Source organism: Prionailurus viverrinus, chromosome E1, assembly GCF_022837055.1.
Source record: "Prionailurus viverrinus isolate Anna chromosome E1, UM_Priviv_1.0, whole genome shotgun sequence".
Classification (NCBI taxonomy): Eukaryota; Metazoa; Chordata; class Mammalia; order Carnivora; family Felidae; genus Prionailurus; species Prionailurus viverrinus.
Genome location: NC_062574.1, coordinates 47,205,127 through 47,225,213, shown reverse-complemented (window position 1 = coordinate 47,225,213; position 20,087 = coordinate 47,205,127). Strand labels below are relative to the sequence as shown.

General features: G+C 52.6%; 2 protein-coding genes across 6 annotated transcripts; both read left to right on the top strand.

The window, feature by feature from the left end:
• The first annotated feature begins 510 nt into the window (after positions 1 to 510).
• SLC25A19 (solute carrier family 25 member 19) lies at positions 511 to 15,184 on the top strand. 3 transcript variants are annotated; one of them, XM_047831602.1, is made up of 8 exons: positions 511 to 893; positions 1,395 to 1,445; positions 4,139 to 4,308; positions 4,477 to 4,632; positions 5,988 to 6,158; positions 11,055 to 11,238; positions 11,818 to 11,948; positions 13,497 to 15,184. In XM_047831602.1, exons 3-8 carry the CDS (start codon positions 4,177 to 4,179, stop codon positions 13,677 to 13,679), a joined length of 957 nt encoding a protein of 318 aa, XP_047687558.1. In that variant the 5' UTR covers positions 511 to 893; positions 1,395 to 1,445; positions 4,139 to 4,176; the 3' UTR covers positions 13,680 to 15,184. The 3 variants fall into 3 exon arrangements, with proteins under 3 accessions (XP_047687558.1, XP_047687556.1, XP_047687559.1); XM_047831600.1 differs by having other exon boundaries at positions 1,395 to 1,450; XM_047831603.1 differs by lacking the exons at positions 511 to 893; positions 1,395 to 1,445 and adding an exon at positions 2,195 to 2,255.
• Positions 13,511 to 20,004, top strand: MIF4GD (MIF4G domain containing). 3 transcript variants are annotated; one of them, XM_047831608.1, is made up of 6 exons: positions 13,511 to 13,627; positions 17,070 to 17,201; positions 18,072 to 18,181; positions 18,380 to 18,535; positions 18,628 to 18,720; positions 19,262 to 20,004. In XM_047831608.1, the coding sequence occupies exons 2-6, from the start codon at positions 17,114 to 17,116 to the stop codon at positions 19,487 to 19,489; spliced, it is 675 nt and encodes a 224-aa protein (XP_047687564.1). In that variant the 5' UTR covers positions 13,511 to 13,627; positions 17,070 to 17,113; the 3' UTR covers positions 19,490 to 20,004. The 3 variants fall into 3 exon arrangements, with proteins under 3 accessions (XP_047687564.1, XP_047687562.1, XP_047687563.1); XM_047831606.1 differs by lacking the exon at positions 13,511 to 13,627 and adding an exon at positions 15,318 to 16,161; XM_047831607.1 differs by lacking the exon at positions 13,511 to 13,627 and adding an exon at positions 16,186 to 16,449.
• The last annotated feature ends 83 nt before the right edge of the window (positions 20,005 to 20,087 follow it).

Below are 20,087 nucleotides of genomic sequence, written 5' to 3'. Positions count from 1 at the left end.
TTAGGGGGCGACACAGGTGCAGGGATAAGGGACACAAAATTGACCATGAATTGGTTCATTGTTAAAGTTGAGTAATGACTGTATGGTGTTCATTAGGCTATTTTACTTTTGTATATGTATGAATGTTTTAACTTGTGCAATGAAAATGGTTTAAAAGTGTGCGTAAAGTGATTGTACTAATGTGGAAAATGCAATTTAAAAATCGGGAATACTGTCCTGCAAAAAACGCTGATGCTACTTGGCTTGAGTGGTGGTATGACTCACTTCCTCCCTTCGTGTCTACATTTTCTGTAGGGTCTGTAATGTATTTCTATATCATTTTTATAATGAGAAATTATGCATAATAAACTCTAGGGGAAAACAAAACCTCTACATTTTTGCCGTCTTCTTCCTGGTTTCAAAAACCCATCTAGTCTCACTCCCAAGTCCTCCCGGTTTTAGCTAAACTTCCCGCCATCTCTCCCAAGTTTAGATTGTCCGGGTTCTGAGACTACGAGGGTTTTGAGGAAAACGGGTCAAGTTCAGTGCACCCCAAGCTTCCACCTGCCGGTTGGACGACGAAAGCCACACACCACTTGGCGCCGAGACCTCCAAGGGCGCAGCCTGACTTGGGGACGCGCCACGCGCGCGGCGAGACTACATCTCCCAGAAAGCTCTACTTCTTGCACGGGGACCCGCCTTCGTAGCGGCGGACTACATTACCCAGCTACACCTTGCGAGAGGCGTTGCGGTTCTACGACTGTACAACTATTGGTCCAGCGTATGTCGGAAGCTGCGCAGTGATTGGCCCCGGAGCCCGTCAGTTACTGCCGAGTTCAGTTAGGGTTGCTGTGAGACTGCTGGAGTAGATAGGAAGAGAAGCGCGCGGAGCCTGGCCGCGCCCTTCGTGCCGGGTGAGTGACCTCTACCTCTTACTTCCTCACCGTGCGTTTGGGGACCCGGGGGTCGCACACGCGCGCCAGCACTCACGAGGGAGGAGGGTCTGTACGCACTCGTGTCACGCCTGACCTAAGAAGCATCTTCAGCGGCGCAGGAGGCAAAACCGCACACACGCGGGACACCCATACACGTGGGTGCCTGTTTGGCTGGCATCTTCTCGGACTCGGGGAGAAGACGCTCCGAGCCAGTCCTGGACACCTGCGTCCACACGCGGGGACACCTGCGGGGACATCCCCCCCCCCCCCGTTGAACACTTGGGCACACGGGCACCCGAGCTCACCATTCATATCCGATCTCAGGGGCTTCCGCAGTAAGAGAAGGGGGATGGCCTGGCCAAGGCAAACTCTCACGCACCCCATCCACCCTGCCACTCACTCCAGCGGCCCCCCATCCTCTGGGTGCTCTAGTCTATATATCATGCGTATAGCTCTATTTCATTTTTATTTTGTCTCTAGATAAATATCAAGGCTTACTGGTACAAGAAGGAGATCCAGCAAGCGGGAAACGTAAGGTCACTACTGAACTATATTTAACCAGCCCTTTCACGTGTATAAAACTTTTACCTTTTTTTTACAAAACTACCACATATGTTATCGTGCATGATCCTCCCAGCAGTCTGGGCTGGGCAGGGCGGACATCATTCTCATTTTCCAGGAGAGGGATGGGAACCCAGGTTAAATAAGCCTCTCGGGGTACTAGGGAGGCAGAACTTAAGTTTACTGATATGAGATTTAATGTTATGTCCAGCTATGCACAGCAGCTTATTTGTAGAAATACCTCATTCCCTTCCTGATGGCAGAGAGCTCACCCTGCTCAGTGAGACCTCAGCAGTGGAGGTTTTGCCTGTCAATCATCTGTTTCTCACAGGTGCCTGGAGAGAAGCAGCTTGAATTAATGTCTCAGAAGTTGGTGGGCAAGACCAGATCTCCCTCCTCCTTTGAGAGCGTGGGGAAGAAAGTGCCGAGAAACGGACACATTCCTGGAGGGGTGGCAGTTTCACATCATGAGGCTTTTTTTGTTTTTGTTTTTGTTTTAATATATGTTGATTTATTTTGAGAGGGGAGGGACAGGGAGAGAGGGAGATAGAGAATCCCAAACAGGTTCCACACTGTCAGTGCAGACTCCGATGCGGGGCTTGATCCCACGAACTGTGAGATCATGACCTGAGCCGAAATCAAGAGTCAGATGCTTAAACGACTGAGCCACCCAGGTGCCCTGAGACTTTTCTTTTTAAGTAGGCTCCGCGCCCAGTGCGAGGATTGAATTCATGACCCTGAGATTAAGAGTTGGATGCTCTACCGACTGGAGTCACCCAGGTACTCCCATACCATTAGACTTTTAATAAAATATTTTAGAATACTTTGCTGAGAGAGCCCCATGGAAATGCCTTGTTAATTTTAAGGATGGATTGGAGCACTACTTTCCTACTTTCAGAAGCGTGAGTTTGGGGCTCTCAGAGTTCCAGAGGAGAAAAAGAATCAGTGGTGGGATGGACCTTGTCTCTCTGTGGGCACCGACTTTATTGTAACTGTTAGTATTCAAAAACTAGGTTGGTTCTGCGGTCCCTTCTAAAATCTTTTATATTTAGTTTTGTAACAAATTCATATGATATCGAATTATGTAAAGAAAAAGGGAGAGGAGTGCCTGGGTGGCTCAGTCGGTTAAGCATCTGACTATGGCTCAGGTCATGGTCTCATGTTTTGTGAGTTCGAGCCCCACATTGGGCTGTCTGCTGTCCGGAGCCCACTGCAGACTCTGTCTCTGTCTCCCTCTCTCTCTGTCCCTCCCCCGCTCACGCATGTGCACGCACACACTCTCTCTCCTCTCTCTCTCTCCCTCCCAGAAGTAAAATAAACATTAAAAAAAAGAAAGAGAAAGGGAGAGATGTATTTTTGTCTTCCTTTCCCAACCCTTCCCGTAAAGGTGATCTTAACCAGCCTGTTGGCGGGTGCGCTGTTCCAGACTTTGCCCCGTGCTCTCTACTACCCTACACAGTGTCATAGGTCTTGCTGGTTTACTTTTGCAAAAATGGGGTTTTGCTAGACACGCTGTTCTGAAACCTGCTGCTTTTTTTTTTGCCTCACGTTTCAGTGTATTATGGACATCTTTTCAAGTGTGCGTATCACTCTGGCTCGTTCTTCTTAATGGCGACGTACGAGTCCATTGCTTGGATGTGACTTAGTGTATTTATGCATCCCTTTGTGTTATATCCAGTTTTACAAAGAGTGATGTGATGCGTGCCATTTTATACACCATTGCTAGTGTTTCTTGACAACAGTGGTTCTCAACCAGAGCGAGTGCTGTGAATGCTAGAGAGGACAGGAGTCCGGTCCGTGGCGGGGATGCTCTTTAGCTGAGCCCTGGTGCAGGGGGAGGAGCTACAGGGGAAGAGTGAGTGGGGGCATATGAGGTGGGGAAGAGCCACTGTGTTTCAGACATGGGGGACAGTAGATGCAGAGGCGAGGCTGGCAGTAGGAACTCAAGCAGTGTTTTCCAGAAACTTGTCCAGAGCGGAGCCCACCCTGATTGAAGTGGCTGAAGAGAGGTCCAGGGTGAGGTCGAGGAGGTCGGTGGAGATCGGGTGGGCCAGGAAGTATCATTTCAAAGCCTAGCAGCCCCCCCCCCGCCATTGCTGCAGCTGGGGAGGCAATGGAGAAAGCTAAGGAGTCTCTGGGCTCTTCCTTGGGATCACGTGGGCTTGTTGGAGAGTCCCATGGGCCGCTCCTGGAGCCTGCATGTCTGACGTCTCCCTCCATGCTCATCTGCTGTCATGCTGGCTCAGCCTGGGACTTTACCTTGGATGGGAGTTGGCCATAAAGCCAGGTGTCTTGGAAAGCAAGCTGATCTCTGGAAGTGAATGATTTCCGCCCAAGCCTGTTTGTTCATTCAGTTAACAAATATGACCACTCACCATGCTGGGCTCTGTTCCAGGCGCTGGAAATACAGGGATGGGCAAATGGGAGCCAGGCCACATTTTCACGGGCTCACATTCCAGGGGGGGAGGGTGACAAGAAGCGTGCAGAATAAACGTCCAGTGTGCTAATGCCATAAAGAAGACTAAATCAGGGCGAGGGGACAAGAGGGCATGTAGGTGCTGTTTTAGATGGAATGGTCCGGGAGGACTGCTCTGAGGAGGTGGCATATGAGCAGAGACCCTAAGAACTTGCTCTGGTGTTTACTCCACGTCTCTTGCTTGCAGCCTGAAACTGATGGACGTTGTATGGGCCAAGGGCAGGGATGGTTGGCTATGACCCCCAAGCTGATGGCAGGAATATCTCCAGTTCCGAGGTGGCGGTGGCTGGGTCTGTGTCTGGACTTGTCACGCGGGTGATGATCAGCCCCTTGGATGTCATCAAGATCCGTTTCCAGGTACCTTTTTCCCCTCGCTCCACATAATGGGCTAGAGGGCAAGTTCTCTCTTCTTGGAGTTTTGTCAAGGAGAAGCACTTTGCTGCCTTTGTTAACCTTTTCTGAAAGTTCTCCTTCTCACCCCACACCTGCTCCTGTTGTCCTGACTTTTTCAATTTTGATCCCTAGCTTCAGATTGAGCGCCTGTCTCGCAGTGATCCCGGTGCAAAATACCACGGGATCCTCCAGGCTGCGAGACAGATTTTGCTGGAGGAAGGCCCGACAGCATTCTGGAAAGGACACATCCCAGCCCAGCTTCTCTCTATAGGCTATGGAGCTGTCCAAGTAGGTGGCAGGGGAACGGGCCAGGCCCCTGGGTTGGAGTTGTTCAATAGAGGAACACAGGGAGGGTGGGGCCTGCAGGGACCCTGTCTGGGTAGGGCAGCAGGAGCGGCCACCACACTTCTTACTTGTCTTAACTGCGAAACTACCTGAAGTTTGAAGTCTGAAATTGAAGACAGTCAGACTGAGTTATACCACGGGTATTCCCTTGCGCACCTCCTCCCCACCGCGGGCACTTTGCACCGACTGAATATTAGATGTTGCCCCTAGGAGACTGCCTTGACGCCATGCTTGGCAAAGGGCGATACAAATCTTTGCATTTTTTCAAAATAGCATTTTCACGTCTGTGCTGCCTTTAGACTTCCCAGCAGTATTGTGAGGGAGATAGAATAGACGTTACGTGGATCACAGAGAGGGTCAGCGAGCCGCCAGAGGCCACACAGCCTGGAAGTGGTGGGGCCAGGATGAGAATCCAGGCTCCTTGACTTTTGTTCACACATTCGTGCGGCTCGGTGCCGGTTGATTTCGTGGCGGATGGCTTGCAGCCGTACAGTCGGAGTGGTGGTAGTAGGCTGCCTGCGTGTGGTGCTAACGGTGAGCCCGGCTCTGCCTTAAGCGCTTTGAGGGGTGTTCTGTGGTCACTCCTGTGTTATAGACGGAAGACCAGGCAGAGAGAGCTTAGGTAATGACCCCAACCAAAGTCACTAGCCGGAAAGGCAGCCGAGCCGGGATGCCCACCTGGGCAGCTGGGGCCCGAGCAGTCCCTGCCTGCTTTTCCTATGACATCACAGCGATGGCTCGGGTCGGGAGCTCATGAGTTGACGTGCCCGTGCCTTTCAGCCTCAGCAGCTGGCACTCAGGTACCGCAGCGTGATGAATAAATACAGCAGCGTGCTCTCGGGACCCTGGCCCATCTGAGTTGGCTGGGGAAGATCTGAGCAAAGGCGGTTTACGCCATAGAATGTGGAACATGTGGAATTCTCCCAAGAGAATTTCTGCTCCAGGGCAGAACGTCTGTCAAACGGTGCCACCGCCAGGTGAGCCCCGGGGTTGCCCACCGAGAATCAAATAAGGGCCTTGCTTCCCTGGTTCTGAGGAAACTCAGTTGAGGAGTAGAACTTTCTGATGTAAAATTTTTTCTCGTATATTTTCTTAACCCTTTGGATATTTGGCTCTCCTCACAGTAGAATATGTGAGTAGAAAATGGCATTTGTGCTCTGAACAAAATTAGATGTTTATCGTGTCCCATCGCTGCCTAAGAAGAATATTTCCTCGCCTGTAGAACCGGGCCGCGCGTGGATCATGGTGGCGTTTTGGGGTGGGGGGGTTGTCAGTAACTTTGTCACATGATCTTGCAGTTTCTGTCATTTGAACTGCTGACCGAGCTGGTGCACAGAGCCAGCAAGTACGATGCCCGCGACTTCTCAGTGCACTTTGTGTGCGGAGGCCTGTCTGCCAGCACGGCCACCCTCGCCGTGCACCCTGTGGACGTCCTGCGCACCCGCTTTGCAGCTCAGGGTGAGCCCAAGGTGAGTGGCTGGGCCAGAGGAGGCGGGAATGAGTGGCCGAAGGTGGTCCAGGAGGTGGGGCTCTTTTCCTTAGAGGAAACAAAGTGGGAGCACCCGGGGTTTGCGTCCCTTCCGCTGGTCCATCTGTGACACCCGTAACTGTGCTGAGCCCCGTGCAGGGTGCTCACAGCCTCACGTGGGAGACAGAACAAATCCTGAACAGCAGGTGGACGGTGAGGGCGTCCGGGAGAGTGAGACTTGAGATCGTATTGCTGGGTTATTGTGAGAGTTGTTTTTGGTTTACACCGAAAGTTTGAGTCAGATTCCAGGAAGAACTTACTGAGTGAAAGGGAGGGATTAAATCCTGAAATAGAGCTCCCCACCATAATCTCCGTTTCCTGGACTTACATAAGAACAGCAGTACGTGTGCGTGCACGTGTATGTGTGCGTGTGCCCATGCTCAACCCGATTCTTCTCAACGGAAGAATTTTTCCATCTCCCTTCTGCTTTAGGGTGGGAATGACGCTCTGCTTAAGAATAACTGTGGTTTCAGTTCTGCTGGTTCTTGGTGTTGCCTGGGCTGGAGATCCTGGGTTGGTGAAGTCCTTTTGTTCAAGAGACATCCTGATGACTTTTGTGGTTCAGAAGGGCAAAGTGCCCTGGGAACAACCTGCGAGCTCATGAATGGAGCATGAGAACTAGATCCCTCTGTATGGCACTTCAGTGGGAAATAGAGGTTTCTCCTAATGGGGAAATGAGATGAGGGGCCCTAGGCACTGAGCAGAGAGATGGGGACGAAAGGTGTTTGTAGATGGAAAAGACAGACAGACCTCAGCAACATGGTGGCTGCGGGGATGAGGAAAAATGAGGGATGACACTCCATCACCTTCCCTGCTCTGGGATGCTAGAGTCCTCTTCCATCACTGCCCAGCCTTTAGGGGAAAAAAACAAATCTATGAGAAGGTGCACCTTGAAACTAATATAACATTGTATGTCAATTATACTTCAGTAATAAATTAACCAAAGAAGTCTGTGAGAAGGAAAAAATACAAGAGAAAAGAGAATAGCTCATTACCTCTAGCTAAGGTGATTGAGATGCGGATTCTAGATTCTGGAATGATCAGGAAATCATCTGTGTGAATGGAAAAGATCTGTTTAAGAGCTGCAGATCAGGGACGCCTGGGTGGCTCGGTCAGTTGAGGGTCCAACTTTGGCTCAGGTCATGATCTCACGGTCTGTGGGTTCAAGCCCCGCGTCGGGCTCTGTGCTGACAGCTCAGAGCCTGGAGCCTGTTTCAGATTCTGTGTCCCCCTCTCTCTCTGCCCCTCCCCTGCTCATGCTCTGTCTCTGTCTCTCTCTCTCTCTCTCTCAAAAATAAATAAAACACTAAAAAAATTTTTTTAAAAAAGCTGCAGATCAGTAGTGGCCTTGGTGTAAATCCTCAACTTTAAAATGTTTCTGGTTTTTTTGGTAACATCTTTTTTTTTTAATGTTTTTATCTTATTTTTGAAGGAGAGAGAGACAGGGCACGAGCAGGGGAGGGGCAGAGAAAGGGAGACGTAGAGTCTGAAATAGGCTCCAGGCTCTGAGCTGTCACCACAGAGCCAGAGGTGGGGCTTGAATCACAGACCACGAGATCATGACCTGAACTGAAGTCAGATGCTTAACCGACTGAGCCACCCAGGCACCCCTAAAATGTTTCTTAATCAGCAATATAGGTTAAAAAGTCCGGTGGTTCTGCATGAATTATAAAGAAAACACCAGCCACCCTGATTCCAGTCCCCAAGAGGCAACCACTTTAATACTCGTGGCTCTTCTTCCATTATTTACTTCCTAATTCTTCATAGCATGCTTAACCTTCTACATCTCTGTCTCTTTCTCTTTCTTTCTTTTTTTATTTTATTTAAAAAAATTTTTTTAACGTTTATTCATTTTTGAGAGACGGAGAGACAGAGCATGAGCGGGGAAGGGGCAGAGAGAGGGAGACACAGAATCTGAGGCGGGCTTCAGGCTCTGAGCCATCAGCACAGAGCCCGACGCGGGGCTCGAACTCACAAACTGCAAGATCGTGACCTGAGCCAAAGTCGGTCGCTCAACTGACTGAGCCACCCAGGCGCCCCTGTCTCTTTTTCTTTCTAATTTTTAACGTTTATTTATTTTTGAGACAGAGAGAGACAGAGCGTGAACAGGGGAGGGGCAGAGAGAGAGGGAGACACAGAATCTGAAACAGGCTCCAGGCTCTGAGCCGTCAGCACAGAGCCCGACGCGGGGCTCGAACTCACAGACCGTGAGATCATGACCTGAGCCGAAGTCGGACGCTTAACCGACCGAGCCACCCAGGCACCCCTTCTTTCTAATTTTTAAATTACAGACATTAACTCTTGATGGCTACTGTGGAAGATGAGAGTTTACCTCTTTACCATCACCCTCGTGTGCTTGTGTTTCCTCCTTTGTCTGATTACAGTATACCTGATTTCTAGATTTTGGCTAGATCAATATCAGTGTCTTGCAGATATGATTATGTAAATGTTATTGCTGAGCCTTGAAATACATTATGATTACATTTTCTTTTATATTTTTGTCTTGCCTGAAGTTAGTGATTGCCTTGTATTTTATTTGTTTAGCTTTCTGCATGCTCATCGTGAAGTTGTCCTCTTGATAGGGTCAGCCTGTGGTCATCTGTCCCACTTTATTACAGAGCCTCTTCTGGAGCCCTCCACTCTGGCAGCCTTCACCCTCTGGCTTCAGTGTGGACTCTTTGTCCCAGGACTGTTGCCAGCTGTTCTGTTAGAAATTCTCTTGCTGGGTCCTGTGTCTTCTCTTGATTAATCCCTCATTTTGGTGGAGCACAACATGAGATATGGCTTCTTTAGAGAAGCCTTGATAGAAAATGCCTTAATTTGACCCTTACTTACACTTGACTCATGATTTGGGTATAGAATTCTAGGTAGCTCTCAGTGTTGCTGGGGAGAAGTCCAGAATCACTCTGATTAATGACCCTTTATATGAAACTATCACCCTTCCTGCCTTGGGAGCTTTCAGGATCCCTTTCTGATTCCTGACATTCTAGAAGTTTACCAGTGACGTGCACTGGTCCCTCTGTCATTTGTTGTGATGGGTACTTCCTGGACCCTTTAGTCCAGACCTTTTTCCTGGACACACTGGACAGAGGATCTGAAGTGGGCTTTGCAGCGAACCCGACGCAGGACTCGAACCCACAGACCATGAGACCATGACCTGACGCGCAGTCAGATGCTCAACCAACTGAGCCACCCAGGTGCCCCTGTCTCTTATAGTCTCTTTTGAAGATGCTTTTAATTTGGTAAGGTCCAGTTTATCAATTTGTTCTTTTATGGATTTTGCTTTGGGTATTTTATCTAAGAAATCTTTGCCCAATTCAAACTCACAAAGATTTTTCTCTCAAGAGCTTGTCTTGTTCTCTGAAGCTTACCTTTTTTTTTTTTTTTTTTAATGCTTATTTATTTTTGAAAGAGAGCACGAAAGCTGGGGAGGGGCAGAGAGTGGGGGTGACAGAGGATCCAAAGTGGGCTCCGCACTGACACCAGACAGCCCGACGAGGGGCTCAAACTCACAAACTGCAAGATCATGACCTAAGCCAAAGTCGGACGCTTAACCGACTGAGCCGCCCAGGCGTTCCCCTTACCTCTTTTAAAAATATCACGGAGGTGATCCCTTCTCTGTGGCCTGAGAATATCACTTCCAATTCTGTGGTTGGTTTCCATTTCCCTTAGTTTTCTTCTTTTGCCTATACTGTTTCTTCCTTCCAGATGATTTCTGTGCCTCCCATCGACCATTATGTTTTCTGGGTTTTTTATTTTTTTATTTTTTTGTAAGTCATCTTTATGCCCACCGTGGGTCTCCAACTCATGACCCTGAGATCAAGAGTCGCACACTCTACTGACTGGGCCAGCCAGGTGCCCCTGGTCTCCGTTGTTTATGAAGGCTTTCCTCAGATGTGTGTGTCCGTTGGCTGCCAGCCTGGTGTTAAAGGGGGCACAGGGAAGCAGAGTGGGACTGTGGGTGCCTGGCAGGCTTGTTGCCTCATGGCCTTCCTCTGAGTCCTGGCCCTTTCGTGGACATCCCCCGGGGCGAAATCCTTCAGTGTGGCTGTCTGCGTCTGGGAGCCAAGTGGTGAGGAGGCGGCCAGGGTCCTCCCTTCTCCGTGCAGAGTAACTCCCTCAGCTGCCCTGTCTGGGCCGTGCCTCGCTGCGCCCACAACCGCCTCTGGTCCACTGCAGAGAGTATATGTTGAGTAGAAGCAAAACCCGTGCCCTGTTGTCTTCCTACATGGAGATGGCCTGCTGACAGTTCACAAAAGGTTAAATATATGCACCTGGCAAATACCCAGAGAATCTAAAACGGTGGAAGGCAATCTCCCTCTTCCCCTGCCCCCAGCTTTCCCCGCATGGAGGTGATGCTCGCCCTTCCTTGTTTCCTGTGGATCTTTGTGCGGGATAATCTCTGCATAGTTTTTTTCCTCCACAAGCACCATACCTGTTCTGCATTCCGCTGTGCTCATTTAGCTGTCTGTTTGGGGGATGATCCCTTATCAGCCACATAGATGGCGTTTTAACAGCTGCTCTGTGTTCTTTTGACGTCCTGTGCCCAGGGGTGGACATTGCGTCTTTGCTCTTGTGCGGGACACTGTGGCAGCTGTCTCTGGGCACATTCTTGTGTGCACTTGTGCAGACAGATGAGTTTTGTAAAGAGCTAGAAAGGTTGTTGCTGGAAAACCCCACTGTTGGAGTTTTTGTCCAATATTTTCTCTGTCCTCTTGGCAGGACAAGTGATGCTCCTGGCAGCTGGGATTTTCGGTGAGGGGAGATGCATGTGATGGGCGGCGTTCTAGGGCTAAACCGGCACCCACACTCACTCGAGCTGCACATGTCTGTCCAGGTGTATAAAACCCTTCGAGACGCCGTGGTGACCATGTACAGGACCGAAGGCCCCTTGGTCTTCTACAAAGGCTTGAACCCCACCTTGATCGCCATCTTCCCCTACGCTGGCTTCCAGTTCTCCTTTTATAACGCCCTGAAGCACGTTCATGAGTGGGTCATGCCTGCCGAGGGAAGGAAAAACGGTGAGACAGCCCTCACACGAAGGGAAGCTGGGTCTCCGCTGCACCCCCTCCCCCAAGCCAGAACACCTCCTTCTGAACCACCTGGGAAAGAAGGGCTTCCTGTCAGAAGCTAAGACATCCCGCTCTCCAGACCTTGCTCTGTAATACACCCAGCCAACCAAACCAGTCCCGCTGCTTGTAGACCCTCCCTCGCTTTCGGATCTTGCCACCCCATCGGTGGCACCGTCAAAATTTATTTCTGACTTTGGTCATGGTTTTCATTTTTGTCTGAGGTCCCACTTACACGCAGCCTGGTTTTGGTTGTGGCTTTTGTTTGGTTCTTGTTTGAGGAGGATGGGAAGAGCGGTGGGCGTCCTGGTCCCTCCCGAGCCTTGAACCGAGTCTCACGGCAGACGGCAAGCCCTCACTTCTGTTCCATCCTCATTGTCACTCTTCCCCAACATAGCTGTGTGTGGTTCTCAGACTCAGGGTGCTGGTGGGTCTTTGTTTCACGGTGGAGGGCTAGGCTCTTGACCTTGAACTTGTCTGCCCCCGATAACACTTCTCTCCTTTATCCCCCTCAATCCCACTTTGATTCAGAGAACCTCAAAAACCTCCTCTGTGGCAGTGGAGCCGGAGTCATCAGCAAGGCCCTCACGTACCCCCTGGACCTCTTCAAGAAACGGCTGCAGGTCGGAGGGTTTGAGCAGGCCCGAGCCTCCTTTGGCCAGGTGAGCCGTCCCCCTCAGAGAGCTCTGAGTCTTGTCCCTCACCTGCCCATTGGGCAGCATTAGCCCCCACAGCCCTGTCATCCCTGACCTGTCCCTGGGGACCCCCAGAAATGCGGGAAAGCCACACACAAAGCCCCGTGCATGTTGGGCACTGTGGGACGATCCAGGTGAAGGAGAGCTCGGTGTTTCCTCTTAAAAAGTGTTCGATTCAGTTTGGGCCAGAGAAAGGTCCCCAAAATACTAAAGAACACGGAGAAGGAGACTCCCACCGGCACATAGAGTTGTTTGCTTTATTCTGTAGTGGTTCCTGGAGAGGAATGAATTAAATCTGATCGACTCATACATGGATTCATTCTTCACCCAGAAGAGAGGGGTGGGATGGATTGGGAGTCAGGGAAGGGCGGGAGGATTTCTTACTTGAGGGAAGGGAAAGAATGGGGTTAGTTGTAATATATCTTTGTAGGAAATTCAGAGAAGTCTGCTAGACGGAAAGATTAAAATCACACATAACTCCCAACACCACCTACCCACAGGTAGCAGTCATGCAGAATCTTTGGCTCTAGGTTTGTTTCTTTGCATAAACGTACGTGTATACATTTGAACAAATATGGAGCTGTTCACAAGGTTTTTATAACCTCCTTTTTCCATTGTCCTCCTTTTTCCTCCTTGTCCTGAAAGGACGGTTTGAGTTTGGACAGTTGGCGAGAGCCCAGGGCAGAGGAGCTAGGCCCTGCTTCTAACAGACTGTGTGGCTGGTTTTGTGGGAGGACCGGTGGTGGATGATGACAGATCAGGGAGGGAAGTTGAGGCCAAATGGAGCAACACTCTGAATACAGGCCACGGAGTGTGGACTTGATCCCTTCCCTTCCTTCCCCTTCCCCTTTCCTCTTCTCTTTTTCTTTCTTTCCTTCTTTTCTTTTTTCTTTTCTTTTCTTTTCTTTCTTTCTTTCTTTCTTTCTTTCTTTCTTTCTTTCTTTCTTTCTTTCTTTTCTTCACTTAACGTGGGGCTTGAACTCACAACCCTGAGATTAAGAGTTGCATACTTTACCAACTGAGCCAGCCAGGCACCCCTTGGTTCTTTATAATACCACTGCCAACACCACGGGGAGTTACTGGAGATTTGGAGGGAGCTGTGTCTTGGGGACGCGAGTCTGGCAGCAATATGTGGTCAACTGAGAAGGCCAGACTGGAGGCTAAAGCTAACAAGGGCTAGATTCAGATCAACCACCCAAAGGGAACCAGGTGGGATGGGATAAAGGGTGGGAGGCGCCTTTGGGAAGAGGGTCCTTAAGAGGCGCAGTCAGTAGGAGCTCTGTCCAGTGCTGATTTCTAGGTACATCTGTTCAGTCTGAATTATTAGTCCACTTGGAAGAGAAAGAAAAGGTCTACTTTTCTGTCCTTTTTGCCTTGTCATTTCTTTGTCCAGCAAGTGTTTATTGGGAGCTGTGATGTGCCGGGTGCTGGGCTGACAAAAGAGTACAGCCAACACCCACGTGTTGAGCTCTTCTTCTGCCCTCCACCAAGTACCCTCCCTGTTCCTCTCCCCAGGTTCGCAGCTACAAGGGCCTCCTGGATTGTGCCCGGCAGGTGCTTCGAGAGGAAGGCCCAAGGGGCTTCTTCAAGGGCCTGTCCCCCAGCCTGCTGAAGGCTGCTCTCTCCACCGGCTTCGTGTTCTTCTGGTATGAGCTCTTCTGTAACCTCTTCCACCACATGAAGAAGGCGGACAGCTAGGCCCGAGGGCAGGAAGGGCAACCTCCCGAAGGAAGGCAGGCTCACCTACGATCTTGTGTTGCACTGAGAGCTGCCGCCCGCTCCATCCCTGCCAGCCAGCGTGTCTGTCACCAGAAGGGCAAGGAGAGCACACAGGACTCGGTCTGTGGGGACACAGCCATGCTGGTCCGAGGAGTTTGCGGTGGTTTCTCTGTAGCCCATGCTCACAGGAAAGGCAGCAGCTGCTACCCTGTGTTCTTAGCCCCTTCCACCCAGAGAACTGTCCCTGCTCTGGGTGGGGCCGTGGCCGGAGCACGAAGGCTGGGACTGGGCCCTTGGCAGGGCCTGGTCCTCTGGTGTAGGCTCTTACTCCCACCAACTAATTTAATACACATTGAAGCTACAAGCACATTCCTTAATCTCACTCCCATTTTCCCTTCCTCATCATCCCTCCTCACAAAGTGTGAGGGAGGGGACCGTTGCCTTCCTCAGATGCCATTTTTCTAAGTAGTTGCATCCCTCACCCAGCTTTGCTTCTAGTTCTGGGGGAAGAACTGGCCACTTTATAACCGCCCCCCCACCCGCACCCCATGCCCAGATCTTCATGTCTTAATTTCCACTCAGGCTCTTCTCTCCCCTGGACAATGGAGCACAGCTGAGGGCCTCGGGGGGGGGGGGGGGGGTGGGGGGTGGTAGGCAGGTCCCAGCAGCCTGAAGGCAGTGGGGGGTTGTGCTGATGGGAAGGACTGTGGGTGAAGATGGGGGCCCTTCTCCCTAGTCTACCTGGGATCACTCCTCTTGCATGGGGTGGGGGGAAGCTTACAGCTGAGCCAGCTGGCATCAGCTGCCCTCTCAGGGTGCCCCAAGGTGCTGTGTGTATCCTCTGTCATCCCTGAAGGGCCACAGCTCTGAAGCAGCCATGTGAGCAGATGATAGAAGGAAAGGGTCGGACAGACAGCCTGCTGAGGGCACAATTGGGGGCGAGGGTTGTCAGCACACGAATTTACATCTACTCATCTGTGCACAGAGGAGACACTGCACTTAGGGGGACGGGGGTGAGAGGGAATTTACAGAACACAAGCACCACCCTTTCCACCCAGTTCTGCCCCACTATGTACCCACCCAGGGCAGCCCAGCCTGCAGGGTTGGCTGTGCAGGGGAGGCCAGCATGGAGGAGCACAGGAGTCCCCTGCAGGACTTTACCCTGCTCTGAGACTGGGATCTGGCTCCAGCCTTTGCAATGGCTTAGGAGGAAGGCACAGGCTGGGAGCAAGCCTGTGTGGGTGTCGTGGCCCTCGGACTCCTGTCATAAGAACTGTTTGGGCTCTGACCTGGGGCTTTGTGGTATGTTTGGGACCCTGACTCCTGAAGCTTCCCTGCTCTTGGCTGCTAATTCTGAAGATCTAGGCTGTGGGTAGGGTTTGGGGCACTGGAGGCCTGGGTTGGGGCTGCAGGAAGGCAGCTGCCTGAATGTATTTTTAAAGAAATTCCACTTGAGTGGAATAAAGTACACTTTATTCTTTTCATCTCTTCTACTCATTACTTTCTTTTGCTGCAGCCGTCCTTCCTCATTTTTCTGGTGACCACTCCCGCCAGCTGTTTTAATCAGAGGAGAGAACTCTGGCAACAGGAAGTCGCCATGGACACTTCTTGTCCACACCATGAAAAGAGGCAATTCTCTTCCAGCCCCTTCTGGTTGCCCTTCTGCAACCCGGGGCCGACCTCAGGGAGGGCCCTAAGCTGCTAGGCCTATGCCTCTTTCCCAGCCCCAGCCAAGACCAAGCTAGGAGCTTAACCAACTTCGGGGTCACCCCCAGAACTTCGCGGGTCACAGGCTAGCAGGGGGATGGGGTTCTTGGGCTGGTCCACTGGTTTTCAACTTATTTTACCAGTACTGTTTGTACTTGGAGTAGGAGAGAAGGAAAGGGGAGCAGTGATCCAGCCGTTACAGGCACCCCTGCCTTCTCGTGTCGGGGGCAAGAGGCCACGACCTGTAAGTTCCTGCCCCCTCCAGCCATCACTGCCCTACCTCCGCAGGGTATCTTTAAGTCTCCTCTTTGGAACCCGTTTTAGCCCGAGCCCCAGGCGTTGGGACGGGGTAGGGTGCCACCACTTGCTACCAATGGCTTCCTGTGGGCCGAGGAGTAGGTCTCGCCCGGCGCGGGCGAGTCGAGTGAGGACAGGGTGGGGACAGCGTCGCGGATGTTCCCCGTGGTACCTCCACTGACCTCCGAAGGACGAGCGGTGAGGACAGCGTCCCCGGGACTCCGGCAGGTGGCGCTGCCGAGACTGCTCCCGCCCCGCCCCGCCCCTCCCGAACCGGGCCGGGCCGGGCCCCGCCCCATCCACGCCGGGCTCCGCCCCGGCGCCGCACTCGGAAATGACCTAAGCGGCTTCGAGGCCCGACCAGCCACTCCAGCTGCTGCTGCGCGGCGGCCGGGGTCGCGCGCACCATGCTCTCCGAGCAGCCTCCCGGCACGCGGGCGCGGCGCCGGCCCGGCAGGTGGGTTCCGACGCTCGTGCCGCCTCTCGTCCGCGGGACTCCAGACGGCGACCCTGCGCCGCCGGGCAGGGTGTTCCGGGTTTGGAGAAGCTGCCTGGCTCTGGAGACCCCAAGGTCGTCTCCTTTGACCAGCGGGGAGGCACCGCGTCCGGAGAGGGGACTCCCACAGGGACCGCCGCTGGGAGACGCGTCATCCCGCTCCTCTCTTCTTTAAGAGGAAGGGTCCAGAATGGAGCTCAGGAATTGGGAGTCCTGAGTGGGCAGGACCGGGTTTCTGCCGCTCGGGAGGCGAGTTTAACCAGTCCGTCCCTGGGAGAAGTTGGCCGGGACGGCGGCAGTTCGGGCTCCCGCACCCACCCACACAGGCCAGGCCGAGGGCTGGAAGGGCGGGTTTGGGGACTGAGAGGGACTCTGATTAAAGCCGAAGGAGGGGAGACGGGGCTTGGAACCCTGCTGAGACAGCTGCCCGGTGTCCCCAGCCCGGTCATTCGCCGAAGTCTGCTGGGCCAGCAGCTTCCAGGCTGGCTTATATAGACAGGGCAAGTGTCTGATGTGCCCCCATCCACACCCCCAGCGCTGCGCACCCCACCCCAACATTGGTATGAGCTGAGAATAACCCTACCTCCTGTGGAGACAAGAGGGTAGGCACGTTCACCTTCACCTCTTTACCCTTGTGTAATCCCAGAAGCTACTGGGGTTCTTAAACTGAGCAGCAGGTGCCTGGCTGGTGCCCAGTCTCCACCAGAAGCCAAACTTGGTGGGCGTTCAGCCAACCGCCCAATGCAACGGACTGGCTGGGAGCACCTGTCTCAGTGTGCGGGCCAGCCTTGGCTGGGGCGTGCAGGATCGGAACCTGGCCCCACAGTGCACACCTGAGGCCTCTCCCTTGCCCCTCTCCTCCTCCCTAGGTGCTGTCATTAGTCCCACCCCAGTAAAGAGCTGCTGGGGCTGAATGGTCATGGGGGAGCCTGGTAGAGAGGAGTATAAAATCCAGTCTTTTGACGCAGAGACTCAGCAGCTGCTGAAGACAGCACTCAAAGGTGAGCATGGGCGCCCCCCTGAGCTGTACAGAATGGTCCAAAGTGTCAGGCCTGGAGACCTGAGTCTCAGCCCAGAATGCCCAGCTGTCCCTTTGCTTTCTGAGAGCAGGAGCGAGTAAGTCACTCTTGGACTGGAGGACAAGCTACATTTAGACCAGCATTTCAAAGTGTGAATCATAGAGTCACCTCTCAGGCAGTAAAGCCATTTTTTAAAGTTCAAGTTCCCATGAAAGGGGCTGGAGCACAGAGAAGAGAGTCGTCTCCTGAGCCCTGACATTGGACCAGGTTTCAGCCACAGGAGGCTGTCTTGAATGTGCAGAGCTGGCTGACTTGGGACAGAGGATGGAGCGTTGTGCTTGGCAGAGGAGACGTAGTAATTGGCCTGGATCTGTGCCTTCTGCAGCACCCAGAAGTTTGACTCAGCTAACAATTAGTAATGCCCATCACATGCCAAGCTAAGCCTGTTGGGGAGGCCCTGACTGGACCGCTCTTGTCAGGGTTCATGTATTAGAAGAACACTGTGTATTGTTAAGAACACTTTCTTCCGTGAAATTGCTGTCAAGTACATCGCTGTTCAGTGCTCCTTCCTCAGCCTAGTGCCAGGAAATGATGTGTGCTCTAAAAAAACTGGCCTTCTTTGATTAGTCTGTAGTGGCCACATAACCCTTCTGGTTTCCTCCGAGTGGGCCATCAGGCTCACGGTAGAGCTGCTCCTGTGTGTGGTTACTTCTCCACGTATCTTCTGGTCTCTTTACACGTCAGGTTTATAATGGGAGTGCTCTTTTGTAAGTATCTCCCATCCCCGTAGAAGCAAGTAGAGGCAAATGTGGTAATTCAGCAGCTCTGGATTCCCACCTGTCTCTACCCCAGATCCAGGTGCTGTGGACTTGGAGAAGGTGGCCAATGTGATTGTGGACCATTCTCTGCAGGACTGCGTCTTCAGTAAAGAAGCAGGGCGCATGTGCTATGCCATCATTCAGGTTGGCCGGGACTGGTAAAGCGGAAGATGCTTTGAGAAAGACCTCAGCACAGGGCAGAAAGCCTGGCCAGCAGGGCAGAGATGCACAGGGCTCCCCTCGGGTGGAGAGAGATGGACAGGAGGGTCCTCTGTCACCGAAGCTTGGGTGAGGGTTGCCATGGCACCGCCCTCTGCTCACCATCCTTTCCCTGGCTCACAGGCTGAGAGCAAGCAAGCAGGCCAGAGTGTCTTCCGTCGAGGACTCCTGAACCGGCTGCAGCAGGAGTACCAGGCTCGGGAGCAGCTGCGAGCCCGGTCCCTGCAGGGCTGGGTCTGCTATGTCACCTTTATCTGCAACATCTTTGATTACCTGAGGGTGAGGCCCCGGTAGTCACCCTGTGCAGCAGAGACAGCCTGTCTCCTTCAGCCACTAAACCAGTGCTCTGGTCCCCACTCTCCCCCCCACAGGTGAACAACATGCCCATGATGGCCCTGGTGAACCCCGTCTATGACTGCCTCTTCCGGCTGGCCCAGCCTGACAGTCTGAACAAGGAGGAGGAGGTGGGTGACCCGTTCGGACAGCTGTGGGGGGGGGGGGCAGTCTCAGATGCCTGTTGTCCATGGAGGCATCCGAGAGCATCACTTCTTAGGGTAGGAGCCTGGTGGGGACATGCGAGGCCTGCCTCAGTTCCAGGATAAGCTGCCAGGCCTGGAATTTATCCAGAACAGAGCAGCCAAAACCTACAGGCTCAGAGGCTTTGTCCCCAGTAGGAAAGCTAACCTGGGATAAGAATCCAGCTGTGGATACACATGGCCCAGAAACCCATCAGTTAGGCAGTGAGGAGAGGGGTAGAAAGGCTGGGTTAAGTGGCAGCTTACAGAGAGGGCCTGCACCCAGCCTGGCCCAAGAGACCTTAGGTAAGTCCTGAACTGGTCTCCTTTCACGTAAAATGTGGCTAATACCCACCAGGTGGTGTGAGGATGACAGGAGAAAATGAGCATTTGGGGCCAAGCACGGAACCCTGCAAGCGCTCCGTTCACGGCTGCTCGGTGATGGGCTGGCACTGCCTTGGGGGTCACCTCCCACTGCCCTCCCCCACAGGTGGACTGCCTGGTGCTCCAGCTGCATCGGGTGGGGGAGCAGCTGGAGAAGATGAACCGACAGCGCATGGATGAGCTCTTTGTCCTGATCCGGGATGGCTTCCTGCTCCCAAGTGGCCTCAGCTCCCTGGCCCAGCTGCTGCTGCTGGAGATCATCGAATTTCGGGCAGCCGGCTGGAAGACGACCCCGGCTGCCCACAAGTATTACTATAGCGAGGTCTCCGACTAGGCCTCCCAGTCAGGCTGCCGCACCAGAAGCACCAGCCTCTCACCTACCCGACTTCCTGCCTCTCCCAAAGACTGTCCTTCCAGACTTTCAACAGCTCCTGAGCGGTTTCCCACTTATGCTGTGGTCCTGCCCCGAGCACCTTCCCTTCTGGATTCGGGAACTGGGGAAAACACCAAACAGACTTGCCCCCCACTGTCCCATCACCTCCAACCTGGGCCAGGCAGAGAAATGCAGCTTCTAAGAACCACTGCCTTGTGTAGCCACTGGTGCAACAGCCATCTTGGTGCCTCAGTTTCCCCATCTGTAAAATGGGTACCCATAGCTACTGGTGGGATACTTTGGGATATCAAGGGGCAGAGCACAAGTCCCACCAGAGAGTGCTTTTTACATTTTGTACAAGGACCACTTCGGAAGCAAACATATTTCTAGTCGGTTTTAGTAAACGGCAGCACCCCATCACATGCTACACCAGTTCAGGGTGACAGTTTTCTAATAAAGCTTTTCTAACATTAAAACTGCTTCCTTTCGTATCATCCTAAGTTCTACCCCCGAATTGAGGGGAGAGACTGGATGGGCCCTAAGTTTCCTGCAGGAAATC